General features: G+C 43.3%; 2 protein-coding genes and 1 pseudogene across 2 annotated transcripts; all 3 read left to right on the top strand.

Annotated features, from left to right (window-relative positions):
* The first annotated feature begins 402 nt into the window (after positions 1-402).
* On the top strand, positions 403-2,978 carry LOC147890253 (wall-associated receptor kinase-like 8). Its single transcript, XM_087390243.1, has 3 exons — positions 403-1,288; positions 1,427-1,609; positions 1,717-2,978. Exons 1-3 carry the CDS (start codon positions 403-405, stop codon positions 2,976-2,978), a joined length of 2,331 nt encoding a protein of 776 aa, XP_087246369.1.
* Positions 2,979-13,464: 10,486 nt separating this feature from the next.
* On the top strand, positions 13,465-14,124 carry LOC147890252 (uncharacterized; annotated as a pseudogene).
* Positions 14,125-14,341: 217 nt separating this feature from the next.
* LOC147890251 (wall-associated receptor kinase-like 8) lies at positions 14,342-16,884 on the top strand. Its single transcript, XM_087390241.1, has 3 exons — positions 14,342-15,227; positions 15,366-15,548; positions 15,656-16,884. Exons 1-3 carry the CDS (start codon positions 14,342-14,344, stop codon positions 16,882-16,884), a joined length of 2,298 nt encoding a protein of 765 aa, XP_087246367.1.
* The last annotated feature ends 2,127 nt before the right edge of the window (positions 16,885-19,011 follow it).

The raw sequence follows: 19,011 nt of genomic DNA, 5'->3' as shown, positions 1-19,011 counted from the left end.
CTTTATAAATGAAGATATTTTCCATCTCTTTGTTGCCTGTCCTGTTGCTAGAAAGGTGTGGAAAATAGTACAATTTGAAACAGGGGAGCCAATAAATTGGAAGGCCATAATACTAGGAGACTCTTCAAGGACAAAACATGAGATGTGGACACCTATCAGAGCACATGCACTATAGTTTATTTGGATAACCAAAAACAATTCTCAATTTGTCGAATAGAAAAAATGAGCTTCCAAAAATTCTAAAAATGTGTAGCAAGCCAAAAAAATGTCGATGTAATGAGGAAAAGTATTTATCAAATGCTCATTAGAGAATGGAAATCGCTTAGTCAAAGACCGAAGGTATCTTCCACACGTTGCTTTGAGCATTATCTTTACATTGCCTGCTAAACCTTCCCATTCGCTATGGCTTCGCCCCTTCCTACACGTTTCGACTCTCGGCCGTTGATTCTCCGTCGTTGCGCTCCCTTGTGGTTGTCCACCCTGCTGCTCTTCCTTCCCCACGCTTCTTCGCAGCCTTGCTCCAACCAGCAGTGTGGCAATGTTACCTTCGGCTACCCTTTCAGTGCAAGTCCTGCCTGCCCTGCTTTCTCCACTCATTTTGAGTTACTATGCAAGTCTGGTGGCGTCGCGGGCGATATACTGTACTTGAATACAACCGTAAGCGGGAGTAACTTTCCAGTTCTCCACATATCCAGTGATAGCGTGATCGTTAATATCACAGACGCAAGATCCATCTTACCTGCTGATAACTGCGGAGCATCCAACTCTTCAGGGAATCTTACAACTCTAGCACTCCCTGACTATCCTGGTCCATTTCTTCTATCTGGCGACAACAAATTCGGAAGCTTCAATTGTACTATTGGTGAGCTCCTTACACCGGATACAGCTTCTCTTGCGGACTATGCCGTAGGAGGATGCGAAATAGTCTGTTCGGGAAACAATTCCAACCCGGAATGTGGCAATAGGACCTGTTGTGTTACCTCTTTTCCGTCGGACATTCGGACAACCTTTTATCAAGTGTCAACCTTCAGTGTCTTGAACGGCACCTGTGCAGGCTTCTGCACGCCATTCTACAAGAACTACACAGACTTCGAAAGTCTGTTCGGTTTGAAGCTCGAATGGGCATTGCCCTCTAAGGGGAACGACCCAGAGTCTATCACAAAAGAAGCGAACTACGCTTGCACCCAATACTCCAATATTACCCTTGTATCGGCAGTTCCCGGATACCGGTGCGATTGCTTGGTCGGGTTTCAGGGAGACGGATACTCTCAGGGAAGAGGCTGTACAGGTAAAATCCAGGAATCCTAGTTTACACCTGTGAGTTCCGTATTTAAAATCGAGAGTCCAGGAATGCGTTGATATCATCTTTATGCTAAATTTGGACGATGTAAGGAGCCTGTCGTTGATAAACTGTAATTTGACACAGATATCGACGAGTGTGCAAATTCGACTCTGAACGACTGCATCGTAGGTCGCACAGTTTGTGAAAATTCAATCGGCAACTATCGATGCCGTTGCAAATCGCGTTTATTTGTGGGTGATGGAACTAGAAACGGATCGGGCTGCCGGCTTTCGCCCGCCCTGAGGAAAGCTGTGGGCATCAGTGGTGGTAAGAAGACCTCTGTTTCTGTTGTATCTATTGAGGACGCCAAAGATAGGGTATTTTACCGTAAAAGAACTATGTGGAGAAATTTCAAAAGACTCGATTTTTATCAGGTTTCGTCGGCTGTATCGTTTTTGTCTTGGTTGTTATCCTCATCGCCCTATACTGGAGAAGGCGGCGACGACGCAAGTACTTTCTCTTAAACGGGGGTTTGCAGCTGGAGGCGTACTGCGCCGGGAGCACAGGAAGACAGACCACCAGGCTTTTCACCATCGAGGAGCTCCAATTGGCGACCCAAAACTTCTCGGAGCAGTTCAAGGTCGGGACGGGGGGCTTCGGCACAGTATTCAAGGCCACGTTGAGGGATGGGAGGATCGTCGCCATCAAGAGGGCAAACCGTTCGGGAGACGAGAGAGACAGCCAGCAATTTCTGAACGAGGTAGCCATTCTGACGCAGATCAATCACAGGCATATAGTGCGGCTACTGGGGTGCTGTTTGGAGACGGCAACGCCGCTGCTGGTGTACGAGTTCGTGTCGAACGGAACGCTCGCGGAGCACCTACAGGGAGGGAAGCCGGAGAAGCAATATATGGGGTGGAGGAGGAGGCTACAGGTAGCGATTCAGACAGCGGAAGCGCTGGCATATTTGCATGGGGCGGCGTCACCGTCCATATTGCACAGGGATGTGAAGACGGCGAATATATTGCTGGACGGGAATTTGGAGGTGAAGGTGGCGGATTTTGGGGTGTCGAAGCTGGTGCCGGAAGGGGAGAAGCAGGTATCGACAGCAGTACAAGGAACGATAGGATACTTGGATCCGGAGTACTTCCAGACGCTGCAGTTGACGGACAAGAGCGACGTATACAGCATGGGGGTGGTGCTCATCGAGCTGATCACGGGGCTCAAGCCGGTTGACAACCACGATCGGGAGGCTCAGTTCGCTAATCTGGCGCTCCTCTTCATCGAGAGGATGAGAGAGGGCAGGGTCCCAGAGCTCATCGACCTCCGCCTCGTGGCCGAGGCGGAAGAGACGGCGGCAGAGGCGGCGCTCACAGCCTCTGTCATGCGTCTAGGCAGACTCGCTCGTCGGTGCTTGGCCCTTCGAGGAGCGGAGCGTCCCTCAATGGGCGAGGTAGCCGAGGATCTCCGTCGCATTGAACGCGACTTGCCAGGTCTGGATGCATCTGAGGAGGCAGCGCCGTTGCTTGCCGCTGCCAAATGCAACTCACAAAACGGCAATGACTCGCCTGAGGCGGGCGCAGTTGTGGCGTCGAAGTCTACTTTCTACGTACAATCGTCGCCCTCATCCTCTTCCGTCACCACAATGTCCTTCAGCTTAGCGTCTTTGCTACTCGGTTATGCATCTCCTCGCTAAAGATCACCCCTTGTAGTAGAATGTATATTATAGAACCCTATGCAAATGTAAAGGAGTAAATTCTCTACACATGGATTGGGCTAAGCACTTTAGAAGCTATTACAATGACATGATTTGAGTGTTCATCCACATGAGTTATCTTCGAATGGCCCTAGCCACACTAAATTGTATATTTTACTACCTCGACTATTCACCTTATGGAAATGTGAAGTAGATTCTACATATATGGCTTTAACTAAGAATGATCACACTTTGCCCTAGACTCATTCTCAATTGTACATTGGTAATGGAAATATGGTTTCTTTCTAAGATCATCTTGAAGAACTCTCCTTCTACTACTTGGTTTCCTGTGCACACTTTGTGTCCATCTTTTGAGTGTAGCCTCTTTCTAGCTTAAGTAGTGTATGCCCCCTAATACTTAGGGGGGGTTTAAATGTTCTTCCTATCAAGACATACATCGAAGTCTTGCTTAGATACTCCAAGAAATGTTGGTTTACACAACAAGGTTATGGAATTCATTTACACCAAGGGCTTTGTTGCTTCTTCAAGCCTCCTCTTTATTTATTTATATATAGATCTGGATTCATCCATGAACATGTCTAAAGGCATCCTCTACAAGGATTTTCAAGGGATTTAAACCATTTGATTCACAACAGTCAATTTCTGAAATTAAAAATCACTTTACAAAATTGCTCAATCAAGAGTATTTTTAGTTGATGTTTGGTGGATTGAGCTTATATTCAAACATGGTTTTCTTACTACCATGTGGTAGATATTACTTTTATCTAGCATACCATGAAAGAAAGCCAAGATATGAAATGGTATATTCTTGGTCAAATAATTACCGCATTTTGCAAGTGATTTTAATTATTGAAATCTCTTGAATCGATTTAAATTGATGTAAAACATATTTTTTGAAGAAAAAATGTTATTTAAAATCTCCTTGCAAGGGATTTAAATCATTTGGCTTAAAATTATGATTGATATTGATTGAATCCTTTGGTTTAAAATGGGGATTGCATTAAAAATATTGCTCAATCAAGGAAAAAAAATTCCTTGGTGATTGGTGAATTCGTTAATTCTTATCAAGACATGGTTTTCTTACTACCATGTGCTAAATTATTTTTATATAGTATACCATGCAAAAACGCAGATTGATTTGAAAGTATTTTTTGAATGAAGAACGTTTCAGAGATTCCTTTGGAAACAAATACTATATCGACATAAACAACTTGGTCACTTGTGTGTAAACTTATATTGTGTATGTGACCCTATCATCATCAGCCTCGATAATTTCACTACCTAAATTTTCAAAAGGAGACCTCTTCAAGTACGAGCATATATGCTCATCAGTGACATCATCTTGATCACATACTCATCACACTACAAGTTCTCCAATTCTTTAAGAAGCCTTAGTATGTAGCATGGATGGTTAGTTTTGTTAGGAAGTGAAACTCTCATATTGGAATGGAAGTTTGAGTGGCCTAATAAAAACAATAAAATTTGTAAACATTTTAAAACTTTTAATATAAAATTCTTATAGTATTACCCAGATATAAATTTGCAAACATTTGCTAGTAAGTAAAACTTGTATTATAAAATTCTTGTAGTGTTATCAAGATTTACATCGAAAAGAGAATACCTCTTACTTTAGAGATTCTTTTACATATTATATTATTACCAAAACACATTTCATCAATTTTGGACTATGCAATGTGCAAAATCATTTTTGTAAGTACTTTTGGAAAGTGTACTCTCCAAAATCATTTGTATACATATTTTGAAGTACTTTTAGATGTATTTTTAAAAACATATCCACCCTTAAAGAAACAAATTAAAACAAGAAAGTAAGCTAATTTTGTAAGTTTTTGGAAGTGCAAAAAATAAAAATTGTAAAAATTAATGCAACATGTGATAGATGCTAAGACCTAAATTTTTCTTGCCTTATGAACAATTTAAAATTCTAAAAATAATTTTAATGCATACATATAAATATATATATATATATATATATATATATATATATATGTATGTATGTATGTATGTATGTACGTACGACCCATGCAGGACATTAATTTACCATAAAATCTTCAAGATATCATAACGGTATTGATAAACACCGTTTGAGAGTTTCAAAACTCTAAAATCTAGAAGATATGGCTGCACATGCATGCATGGCACGAACATTCCTTTGGTTCATCGATGGAAGGCCATTGATACATATGACAGGCAACAAGGCAAAGCACCCATAGACGCGCGCACAGACGCGTTTAATGAACTAAATAAAAAACTTACGGGCGCGTCTATTTGCGCGTCTATTTTCGCGTCTGGAGACCCGCGTCTAATTGCGCGTCTATATATCAGACACACGCGCATATAGACGCGCATTTACACGCTTAAATAAACGTGCTTATAAACGCGCTTATAGACGCTCATATAGACGCATATCGAACAGACAGACGCGTAGATAGACGCGTTTTTAACCGCACTGATAAACGCGCTTTTTTTAAAAAAAGAAAAAATAAATTTTACAGAATGCTGTGTATGTTGTGTATGCTATATAGTTACAAGAATCCCATATCCACATTGTGTAATTCAATTCTTACAGCCAACCGCATTTTAATTACAATTCTAAATAAAACATTACAACTCCAAAACGCAATAAAATTGAAAGCTCAAAAAGTGCATATAGCACAAAGCTAAGCCACGTCATGTGGTTTCAAGTACAAAAAATAAGAGGAGTGTATATACAAGAGGCACAAAGCCAAGCCAGTGGCTTTAAGTACAAAAAAGAGTAGCTAATCTATGTTCTCCAAGTCCTCGCTCCCTTCCACGCTCCCTGATGCGCCTCCTTCCTCCTCTTCCTCATCGCCGTGTGCACGGGGCTGTAAACAAGGGACAACATATATCAATGTATGAAAAATAAAATCTTTACTTATAATTTTGGCATTATTTAATTACTTTCTAATACCTCGGGGGCCGCTCCAGTAGCCCGGGTATACTGCTCCTCAGTAATCAACCCGTCATCATAGAAGTGCCTCCATGTATCTCCTCTACGATGGTGGCGGTGATAGGCTGTCTCCACAGGAGTAGGGTATCTACCCACGATCTCAAGCTGCATGACGACATACTTTGCGGAGGGATTAGTACCAAGAAACAACCGATTAATAAACTACATAAGCAATATAATTTGAGATCGATACTTACAAATTGGGCCTCCCATGAGTCAACACCCCCTGCTCCAAAATGCGCGCTTCCATATTCCTCCATCTGGATCCTCCGTGCCTCCACGTGCTGCAGACTGGGGTCCTCCCTCGCTGACTTCATTGCCTTCTTCCACTCATGCTTGTGAGCGGTGTGGGGCGGGCCCCTTGGTGGTTGACCTGCCTCAAGCCTAGCAATCTCCGCTAGTGCCTGCCTTTTAAGCGAAGATCTTTTATTGCCAAGTATCGTTACAATCTTTGACTTGGCCCATTTTTCTGTGAACTGGCGATTGGGGGGGTTAGGATACCTGGAACGAACAGCAGCGATGGTCTCATCAGCCAACCTCTTTGGCTAGTCTTTGAAGTGGATGAAGCAATCTCTGTAATTGTTACCAATTACAGAGCGCATGAAGGCCATGATGTCCTTCCCCCGCGCATCCATCAAGATGCCTCCTGTCTGAGTGATGTCATAATAAATCGTACCATCACCCAGAGGCACGTATAAATCATCTGAATCATCCTCCTCCTCACCGCCACATGGCCCAAAGCACTGTGCCATGCATCCGCCACCGCTCTCCCTGCTACTACGCCTGCTACCCTGGCGTGTCGAGCTCGTACGCTGGCCACTCGTAGCTGGGGACTGCTGCACGGGACTACGCTGGCCACTCGTAGCTGGAGAACCGAGTCTCGACGGCGGGGGAGTACGTCGACGGCTCGCCGAGACAGAAGGACCTCCTGACGGCATGGGGGAAGGGGCATAAGACGGGATGGCAGAAGGGACATAAGACGGCATGGGAAAAGGGGCATAAGACGGTACGGGGGAAGGGGCATAAGAAGGGGCATAGGACGGCTGTGCTGACTCGACTGGGGTGATCTCTGGCGGTGTGGGGTGGCTCGGAGTCTGTAGTGCCGACTCCTGGGGGGTGTTAAAGGTACCCATCATATACCCGTATAACTCCGCAGGACTAGGAGGGTGCCCTAAAATATTATATAAATCCTTCCAAATAGATTCCCGTGGATCAGGTGAGCTAGAAGCGCTTCCTGGCCACATCTTGAACTGGAAAAAAGGAAAAAAAATCTATTACAGATGATCTGAGAAGAAAGGGGAAGAAGAAACAAGCTTACTGTCAGAGCGCGTCTATAGACCCATCTAATTTCCACGTCTATAGACGCGTCTAACAGAGCGTCTAACTGCACGTCTAGCAGAGCGTCTAACATAGCGTTTAACAGCTCGTCTAACAGAGCGTCTAACTGCGCGTTTATCAGAGCGTCTGCAAGAAGCAAGACGCGCAATTAGACGCGCTTATAGACGCGCGTTTAGACGAGCCCTCAAACGCCCCTATAGACGCGTTCCGACAGTCGAGATTTCCAAAAAGTCGAAAAAGACGTTCTACCCGACACAAAAACGTGACGCTCATACCTAGATCCTGCGTTTCCTGGATGCGATAAAGTACAAAACTGAAAAAAGCAAACTTCCAAACAAGAACAACTTCAAAAGCACTTACTTGGATAAAGGTATGGAAGGTTCTTCTTTCTTTTCCAAACTTGCTTTCTTTCCTTGTTTGTACTCCTCCTCTCCTTCAGGCTTAGAAGTAAGTGTAGGTACGGTCTTTTTCTCTTGAGTGAAAGCTTGGAAGTGTGTATGGGAGGCTCTCTCTTGAGTGAAAGCTTCGAATCTATGGAACTGCTAATAAAGAAGGAAGGAAGCCGCTCGTGAAGTTTAAGTAATGTAAAGAAAAGCAAAGCGAGCGGCGCGCCGAAAAGCCTGTTTAAAAGCTGCGTCTATAGTCGCGTCTATAAGCGCATCTATAAGCACGTCTAAATACACAGAGTAGACGCGCGTATAGACGCGGCAATAGACGCGATGTTAAATGCGATAATAAACGCCTTGATAGACGCACCACAGAGTTTAAATTAAGCATTTGAAGAAGAGCAAATCTGGTGGGTTGTTTGTTTGTAGGATGTCTCCATCTTCAACAAGTAGCTCCAGTGAGGATGAATCCCTCTGTATCCACCATCGCGAAATGTGGTTGGAGCAAAAAATCAAATGTCTGTGTGATCGATGTCGAGGAAACATGTATCGTGCACGCAGGATTACACTCAATCATATCTCAAAGTATGGAGAATGGGATGTGACCATAAACAGGGTAAGGGTTTGTAAGTTAAGGTTGATTGAGATGTCTATGTTATGTTCCCGTTTTAATTTGAGTTATGATCCCGTTTTAATTTGATACAGGATGCAGTGCCACACCCGCACATGTTACCCTATGCCCGTCGTGAGGAGGCGAAGCGTCGGCGATATGAGGTGGGATCTTCAGGAGGGACCGTTACGGATGCATGGAGTGATGGAGATAGTAGCCCTCCGCCATTACCTCATGAAGCCGTGGAGGAGGAGGTGTTTGATGATATGGTGCGGGATTTATATGTCCATCACGGGAGGGATAATAGCATGGAGCAAGATTATCTTTTTACTGCAGCATCGACTCCACTGTTTGAGGGGTGCACATTCTCTGTTCTACGTGCCTCCCTTGAGTTACTAAACTTGCAAACCATCTATGGATGGAGCAATGCAAGTTTGAATGCATTACTCAAGTAAGCTTTAAAGTCGATTTTGCAAACATGGTGAATTATGCTAGTGGGTCAATTACTCGAATGCTTTTCCTTATTTATGGTCTTCACGTGCAGGCTATTGTGTAAAATGCTTCCAAGGGAGAATAAATTACCGACCTCAAGAGATATGGCAAGGCAACATGTGACCTCTCTTGGAGGATTAGATTACAAGCGCATCCATGCATGTGTCAACGATTGTGTTTTGTTTCGTGGACTACATAAGGATGCAAGAGAGTGTCCTACTTGTGGAGAGGCAAGATATAGAGCAGATCTCAAAACCTTGGACGTGCCTCGTAAGGTATTGCGAAATTTTCCCATAATCCCTCGCATCCAACATATGTTCAAGTGCAAATCTATTATTGCAGAGCTCATGTCATGGCATTCCTCCCATCGATCAACCGATGGCAAGTGGAGAACTCCCGCGGACTCTCCTGCGTGGAAGCATATTGAAGACACATGGCCAAGCTTCAAGGAAGAACCTAGGAGCTTGAGACTTGGATTGGGTATGGACGGTGTGAACCCATTTGGTCTCAAAAGCACGTCTTATAGTGTATGGCCAGTGGTATTGGTGAATTACAATCTTCCACCCTCTATGGCTATTAAGAAAGGACATGTCATGCTGTCCCTTCTAATTCCAGGGAAACATAAAGTCAAAAACCTTGATGTTTATTTGGAGCCTTTGATTGATGAGCTAGAGATACTTTGGAGAGGTATCGAGGTGCATGATGTGAGCAGGCCTCCCTCGTCACGAGACTTCAACTGCAAAGCAGTCTTGATGTGGACGATGCATGACTTCCCAGGCTATGGCGAGTGTTCAGGTAAGCATTGCACTTCTAATTATGAATAGGCAAAGGATGTGGCACCCTAAACCCACCTTCAACTCTTAATCGCATCTATTGTTCAGGTCTCACTACATCGGGTTATCATGCATGTCCTGTTTGTGGTCCTTCGCTAGTTGCCTCACGGGCAGACGCATTGAATAAGGTCATCTATGAGAATCACCATCGATTTCTCCCACCTGATCATCCTAGATATGTTGCCCCTTGGAATGAAGTCCTCCCACAATCACTCACCGCGGGAGATTGGATGAGAATTTGGGACGGTTCCATGACTCCTCCACCACTTGGCATGAGCCGGTAAGGGTTTCTAACTATTGTGTGCTATATTGGCTAGAAATAAAGATTGCCCGCTAACACTTTATTTTGTTTAGATACTCCATCTTTTATCGTTTACCATATTGGTCCCACCTCAAGATCAATCACATGCTTGATCCCATGCATATCTTCAAGAATGTGGCATCTACCATTTGGGAGCATTTGAATGGGACACGAGATTCGGCAGGCATAAGGGAGGATCTACGTACCACAGGGAGGATGCGTGAAGCTTGGCCTCAAGAGAGACCAAATGGGCGTGTTTTTTTACCTCGTGCACCGTGGATGTTATCAAAGCTAGAGATGGCGATGGTGAAGCGCGCTATTACTACAATTCGTACTCCCACTGGATGCATGAGGTGTTTGAAGGGAGCCTTTACAAAGAGCAAGAAAAGAGGTGTAGAGAAATTGTATGGCTTGAAATCTCATGATTGGCACAAGATGCTCCAAGTAAGTATTTTATATGCATAATATCTTTTTCCTTTCAAATTTGTGAGTGAATAGCTATAAGCAACTAATCAACCACCTCCTCGCGGGTTCAGTTCATACTACCTACTAGCATTTCACGTAGTGCATCGAAGGACGTGAAAGATTGTATTTACAAGATGGGCGAGCTTGTGAGGTATGTGAGCTCAAAGGAAATATATCCCACCACGCTTGAGAATGCTCGAGTTATGTCGGTGGAGGCGGTTTGTTTAGTGGAGGAGACATTTCCACGTTCTATTCTCACAAGCCAACTACATCTCATAGTACATTTGGTGGATGAGATTGCTATATGCGGTACTATACATGCACGATGGTTGTTCTTCCTCGAGCGCTTCATGAAGACCTTGAAGGGCTTCGTGAGACAAAATGCAAGACCCGAAGGTAGCATGGCCGAGGGCTGGTTGGTACAAGAGTCACTTGTATATATTTCTGAGTTTCTTGTTGATGTGGATAGCTCTCTCCCACGACTATGGAGAGATGATGAAGACCTAAGGATGACCTCTATTGTGCCTCAAGGAAAAGGACGCAACAAAGTAATAGACACGGAGTTGCATAATAGTATCAACCTCTTTTGCGTGCTTAATAGTGATGTGATGAAAAGATGGGTGACAAGATATGAGGATGCAAAGGCAAGAAGACAAGAAGAAAGGGCCCTCTTTCGTACACACCACGGATCTCGTGTGCCATACCCTCAGCATCTAAGAGCACTTCCAAAGGATATTCATGTGGATTGGCTACTTGATGAAATGGAGAAAGCAGAGAAAGACGAGGGGATGCATATCACAATGGAAGAATGGGAGTATGCTAGGGGATGCATGAGCAAGGTTGGTATATAGAATGTTATGCATAAGTTAGGAGCTTTTTATAATTTAGATTGCTTATTTAATTGATTTTTTCTTGGTGTAGTGCACTATGTTCAATGCTATATGGTGTGAGGGCAAGCATTTTCGAACACAACGGATTGATGATAAGAGAAACACACAAGATTGCGGCGTCATTGCTAGCTTTGAGGGAGCCAATGGAGCCATGGATGATTATTGTGGCATAATCCAAGATATCATTATGCTTGACTTTCGACGCTTCTTTGTGTATGTTTTGGATGTAAAGTGGTTTAAGGACGTGGTGGAAAGAGGCCCTAATGCAACAATCAAACGCCATGCAAGTGGCTTTGTAACTATTGACTCCACAAAGTTTTGGCAAAGTAGGAAGGACACACTAGTACTACCGCAACAATGTGAACAGGTACTGTGCACACACAAAAAAATACTCGCTTTTAAATATTTGATGCAAGAAAAGTAACATGATTGTATTTGTGTTTGAATTAGGTTGTCTATCAACCAATGGTGGATAATAATAGATGGTGGCATGTCATACCTATTATGCCACGTTCCAAAGTGATGTATAGTACATTTACTAATATGGAGCGTATGGAGAATGATCATGGCCATGGACGTGATGATGACCGTGATACAAGAGAGGAGGATGATCATGAGATAGGAGATATAGATATTGAGGCCATTACCCGTGAGGACGAGCCTACCATTGGAGATGCTCATTTCGATGAGCACATGAGTGGCACAAGTAGTAGTGGGTTGAATGTATTTGTAGATCTAAACACTTGTTTGGATTTTGAAGTAGATAGTTTGGCAAGGGTTGATCTCATTGAGGATGAGATTGATGAACCGTAGCCCCACAATTGATATTGGCAAAACTATTTTACATATTGTCTCATTCTCCTCATCTCACTTAATTCTTATATATGTGGGCTTGCAAAAAATTATGTGCTTTGGTAATCATGGGCAATGTTTGGAAACCAATGATGTACACCAAAATCTCACCTTCTGTATTCTCTGGAGCGCGTCTATTTACGCGTCTAAATGCGCGTCTGAGTCTCAGTGTAAACGCGCAAATAAACGCGTAGATACACGCGCAAATAGACGCGCAAATAAACGGAATGTTAGACGGGCCCATATTTTCTCATGTTAGATGCGCTAATAGGCGCAGTTATTTACGCGTAAATAAACGCGTCTTTAGACGTGCCCGTAATGTCTCTACTAAAGCAACGCCTATAGACGCGCCCGCTATTTTGCGCCCGCTATTTTACAAGAATTAACTATGGGATTCTTGTAACTATATATGGGATTCTTGTAACTATATAGCATACACAACATACACAGTATTCTGTAAAATTTATTTAAAAAAAAAGCGCATCTATCAGTGCGTTTAGAAACGCGTTTATATGCGCGTCTGTCTGTTCGACTTGCGTCTATATGTGCGTCTATAAATGCGTTTATAAGCGTGTCTATTTATGTGTCTAACTGCGCGTCTATACGCACGTGTGTCTGATATATAGACGCACAATTAGACGCGGGTCTCCAGACGCGAAAATAGACGTGTAAATAGACGCACCCGTAAGTTTTTTATTTAGTTCATGAAACGCGTCTGTGCACACGTCTATGTGTGCTTTGTCTTGTTGTGTAAGCAGAAAAATGCCAACTTGAATTTACATTTGCAAAATATTCTCTTGTAAAATATTCCAGGATATCCCTCTCAAAGGAGCCGCTTGAATCATACAAATTGGAGAGACAAGGGATCTACCTCTTGTACTTCACGTGCCAAATCAAGTAGAAAGGTTGGATGTCCATTCCTTGTTCGAGTATATTGTAGAAAGGGAAATATGTGTGACATTAAGGTGTCCAACCGCCATAAAGGACATGTGCTAGGAAGTCGATCAGATTTATATCACACAGCAGACTTATACGATGTTGGAATTGCACAACATGTTAGTAAAATGTCAAACTGAAAGGAGAGTCTACTCAAAGAACACGTGTCCATTTTTTAAGCAACAACTTTTAGATTTTTCATGATGTACATAAGGAGATTAGTAGGCTCTCTTGCAATCTATGAGTTGGAGGTAAATTCATTTCACTTAATATATTTCATGATTGTTTTTTGGTGCTATTACAATAATGTTAGATCATATATTGATTGTAATATTTTTTTAATTCTTTATTTTCATGGACAACAACCATAAACATGTCTGATTGGGATGCTATGACATTGGAAGCAAAGAAATTACTTCAACAAAGCAAGGTAACGTAGTATGAAAGGTACTAATCCTTATCTAGAGCAATGCAAGTTATGAGTATAAATAATAAATTTGACCTCTTTCCATAATGTGGTTTTAGGTGATTTTCCACCAACCCTACAATCCAATTGCTCAAGATCCAAGGCAAAGTCCATTTATTTTGGTATTGCAAGATGACTTTATGCTTGAGGTATCATGAAGATTCTCTACTTGATCAGCAGGCTTGGGCTGTGGATAGCACCTTTAAAACCAATAAGTATGGGTTGTCGTTATATGCAGCTGTTGTACCAAATAAAAAAGGTAATGGTATTCCCATATGTTTCATGTTATGTAGCAAAGATCCTAGACAACAACATGAAAATATTGCCTTGGAAACAACATTCACTATATTGTTTTCTAGACTTGGCTCTCTTAGGCCAGGAGCCATAGTTACAGATAAGTCTAAGGTGGTGTTCAATGCAATATATAAGGTTGTCAAGAATGATCCCTTTTGTCGGGATACAAACCATACAAGGAGATACCATTGCCATATTTTACTATGTTAGTTTCACATGAAGAAGGCATGGGTGGAATTAAGGATGAACTATATGCAGCCATGTATGGAATGATATATGCTCCCACCCTTGAGGAATTCAATACTCGGTATGAAGCACTATTAGGGGCATTCTCTGGATATCCAGGTGTGGGTCCCTATGTTACATGAAGAAAAGTATTTATCAAATGCTCATTAGAGAATGGAAATCGCTTAGTCAAAGACCGAAGGTATCTTCCACACGTTGCTTTGAGCATTATCTTTACATTGCCTGCTAAACCTTCCCATTCGCTATGGCTTCGCCCCTTCCTACACGTTTCGACTCTCGGCCGTTGATTCTCCGTCGTTGCGCTCCCTTGTGGTTGTCCACCCTGCTGCTCTTCCTTCCCCACGCTTCTTCGCAGCCTTGCTCCAACCAGCAGTGTGGCAATGTTACCTTCGGCTACCCTTTCAGTGCAAGTCCTGCCTGCCCTGCTTTCTCCACTCATTTTGAGTTACTATGCAAGTCTGGTGGCGTCGCGGGCGATATACTGTACTTGAATACAACCGTAAGCGGGAGTAACTTTCCAGTTCTCCACATATCCAGTGATAGCGTGATCGTTAATATCACAGACGCAAGATCCATCTTACCTGCTGATAACTGCGGAGCATCCAACTCTTCAGGGAATCTTACAACTCTAGCACTCCCTGACTATCCTGGTCCATTTCTTCTATCTGGCGACAACAAATTCGGAAGCTTCAATTGTACTATTGGTGAGCTCCTTACACCGGATACAGCTTCTCTTGCGGACTATGCCGTAGGAGGATGCGAAATAGTCTGTTCGGGAAACAATTCCAACCCAAAATGTGGCAATAGGACCTGTTGTGTTACCTCTTTTCCGTCGGACATTCGGACAACCTTTTATCAAGTGTCAACCTTCAGTGTCTTGAACGGCACCTGTGCAGGCTTCTGCACGCCATTCTACAAGAACTACACAGACTTCGAAAGTCTGTTCGGTTTGAAGCTCGAATGGGCATTGCCCTCTAAGGGGAACGACCCAGAGTCTATCACAAAAGAAGCGAACTACGCTTGCACCCAATACTCCAATATTACCCTTGTATCGGCAGTTCCCGGATACCGGTGCGATTGCTTGGTCGGGTTTCAGGGAGACGGATACTCTCAGGGAAGAGGCTGTACAGGTAAAATCCAGGAATCCTAGTTTACACCTGTGAGTTCCGTATTTAAAATCGAGAGTCCAGGAATGCGTTGATATCATCTTTATGCTAAATTTGGACGATGTAAGGAGCCTGTCGTTGATAAACTGTAATTTGACACAGATATCGACGAGTGTGCAAATTCGACTCTGAACGACTGCATCGTAGGTCGCACAGTTTGTGAAAATTCAATCGGCAACTATCGATGCCGTTGCAAATCGCGTTTATTTGTGGGTGATGGAACTAGAAACGGATCGGGCTGCCGGCTTTCGCCCGCCCTGAGGAAAGCTGTGGGCATCAGTGGTGGTAAGAAGACCTCTGTTTCTGTTGTATCTATTGAGGACGCCAAAGATAGGGTATTTTACCGTAAAAGAACTATGTGGAGAAATTTCAAAAGACTGGATTTTTATCAGGTTTCGTCGGCTGTATCGTTTTTGTCTTGGTTGTTATCCTCATCGCCCTATACTGGAGAAGGCGGCGACGACGCAAGTACTTTCTCTTAAACGGGGGTTTGCAGCTGGAGGCGTACATCGCCGGGAGCACAGGAAGACAGACCACCAGGCTTTTCACCATCGAGGAGCTCCAATTGGCGACCCAAAACTTCTCGGAGCAGTTCAAGGTCGGGACGGGGGGCTTCGGCACAGTATTCAAGGCCACGTTGAGGGATGGGAGGATCGTCGCCATCAAGAGGGCAAACCGTTCGGGAGACGAGAGAGACAGCCAGCAATTTCTGAACGAGGTAGCCATTCTGACGCAGATCAATCACAGGCATATAGTGCGGCTACTGGGGTGCTGTTTGGAGACGGCAACGCCGCTGCTGGTGTACGAGTTCGTGTCGAACGGAACGCTCGCGGAGCACCTACAGGGAGGGAAGCCGGAGAAGCAATATATGGGGTGGAGGAGGAGGCTACAGGTAGCGATTCAGACAGCGGAAGCGCTGGCATATTTGCATGGGGCGGCGTCACCGTCCATATTGCACAGGGATGTGAAGACGGCGAATATATTGCTGGACGGGAATTTGGAGGTGAAGGTGGCGGATTTTGGGGTGTCGAAGCTGGTGCCGGAAGGGGAGAAGCAGGTATCGACAGCAGTACAAGGAACGATAGGATACTTGGATCCGGAGTACTTCCAGACGCTGCAGTTGACGGACAAGAGCGACGTATACAGCATGGGGGTGGTGCTCATCGAGCTGATCACGGGGCTCAAGCCGGTTGACAACCACGATCGGGAGGCTCAGTTCGCTAATCTGGCGCTCCTCTTCATTGAGAGGATGAGAGAGGGCAGGGTCCCAGAGCTCATCGGCCTCCGCCTCGTGGCCGAGGCGGAAGAGACGGCGGCAGAGGCGGCGCTCACAGCCTCTGTCATGCGTCTAGGCAGACTCGCTCGTCGGTGCTTGGCCCTTCGAGGAGCGGAGCGTCCCTCAATGGGCGAGGTAGCCGAGAATCTCCGTCGCATTGAACGCGACTTGCCAGGTCTGGATGCATATCTGAGGAGGCAGCGCCGTTGCTTGCCGCTGCCAAATGCAACTCACAAAACGGCAATGACTCGCCTGAGGCGGGCGCAATTGTGGCGTCGAAGTCTACTTTCTACGTACAATCGTCGCCCTCATCCTCTTCCGTCACCACAATGTCCTTCAGCTTAGCGTCTTTGCTACCCGGTTATGCATCTCCTCGCTAAAGATCACCCCTTGTAGTAGAATGTATATTATAGAACCCTATGCAAATGTAAAGGAGTAAATTCTCTACACATGGATTGGGCTAAGCACTTTAGAAGCTATTACAATGACATGATTTGAGTGTTCGTCCACATGGCCCTAGCCACACTAAATTGTATATTTTACTACCTCGACTATTCACCTTATGGAAATGTGAAGTAGATTCTACATATATGGCTTTAACTAAGAATGATCACACTTTGCCCTAGACTCATTCTCAATTGTACATTGGTAATGGAAATATGGTTTCTTTCTAAGATCATCTTGAAGAACTCTCCTTCTACTACTTGGTTTCCTGTGCACACTTTGTGTCCATCTTTTGAGTGTAGCCTCTTTCTAGCTTAAGTAGTGTATGCCCCCTAATACTTAGGGGGGGTTTAAATGTTCTTCCTATCAAGACATACATCGAAGTCTTGCTTAGATACTCCAAGAAATGTTGGTTTACACAACAAGGTTATGGAATTCATTTACACCAAGGGCTTTGTTGCTTCTTCAAGCCTCCTCTTTATTTATTTATATATAGATCTGGATTCATCCATGAACATGTCTAAAGGCATCCTCTACAAGGATTTTCAAGGGATTTAAACCATTTGATTCACAACAGTCAATTTCTGAAATTAAAAATCACTTTACAAAATTGCTCAATCAAGAGTATTTTTAGTTGATGTTTGGTGGATTGAGCTTATATTCAAACATGGTTTTCTTACTACCATGTGGTAGATATTACTTTTATCTAGCATACCATGAAAGAAAGCCAAGATATGAAATGGTATATTCTTGGTCAAATAATTACCGCATTTTGCAAGTGATTTTAATTATTGAAATCTCTTGAATCGATTTAAATTGATGTAAAACATGATGCATGTATGATGTTGTGTTTGTATATATGCATGAGGAGCATATTCTCATGATGTTGTTTACTCCATGAATATTATGGTTGACATTTATTTGTTGCAATGTATGAATCATGATGTAGTTTTTGTTGATTATACACCAATTTCCGACTTATTACTTAAGTGGAATTTAGTCATGATATTTATATATTTATTTCATGCACACAATTTTATGATATGAATGTGTGATGATGTGATTATTACAAAATATAACCTTTTGTGATGAGAATTTTGATATGAATATGTGATGATGTAATATTTGTAATATATTTCATGCACAACTTGAGACAAAGCACCCATAGACACGCACACAGACGCGTTTACTGAACTAAATAAAAAACTTACGGGCACGTCTATTTGCGCGTCTGGAGACCCGCATCTATCAACGCGTCTATATATCAAACACACGCGTGTATAGACACGCACTTAGATGCTTAAATAGACGCGCTTATAAATGCGTTTATAGACGCAAATATAGACGCTTGTTGAACAGACAGACACGTATATAGACGTGTTTATAGACGCACTGATAGACGCGCTTTATTTTTTTATTTTTTAATTTACAGAATGCTGTGTATGTTGTGTATGCTATATAGTTACAAGAATCCCATATCCACATTGTGTAATTCAATTCTTACAGCCAAACTGCATTTTAATTACAATTCCAAATAAAACATTACAACTCCAAAAAGCAATAAAATTGAAAGCTCAAAAAGTGCTTGTATATACATATTGCACGAAGCTAAGCCACGTCATGTGGCTTCAAGTATAAAAAATAAGAAAGCTAAGCCATGTCATGTGGCTTCAAGTACAAAAAATAAGAGGAGTGTATATACAAGAGGCATGAAGCCAAGCCAGTGGCTTTAAGTACAAAAAATAGTAGCTAGCACTACTTCTATGACTAATCTATGTTCTCGAGGTCCTCGCTCCCTTCCACGCTCCCTTTTGCGCTCCCTTCTGTGCCTCCTTCCTCGTCTTCCTCATCGTCTTCTACACGGGCCTGTAAACAAGGGACAACATATATCAATGTATGAAAAATCAAATCTTTACTTATAATTTTGGCATTATTTAATTACTTTCAAATACCTCGGGGGCCGCTCCAGTAGCTCGGGTATACTGCTCCTCAGTAATCGACCCGTCATCATAGAAGTGCCTCCATGTA

Source organism: Dipteris shenzhenensis, chromosome 19 (assembly GCF_047967505.1).
Source record: "Dipteris shenzhenensis isolate YYH24624 ecotype China chromosome 19, Dip_SZ_1.0, whole genome shotgun sequence".
NCBI classification, from domain to species: Eukaryota; Viridiplantae; Streptophyta; class Polypodiopsida; order Gleicheniales; family Dipteridaceae; genus Dipteris; species Dipteris shenzhenensis.
The sequence above is the reverse complement of the archived record's forward strand: the minus strand, read 5'-3'. Positions and strand labels throughout refer to the sequence as shown.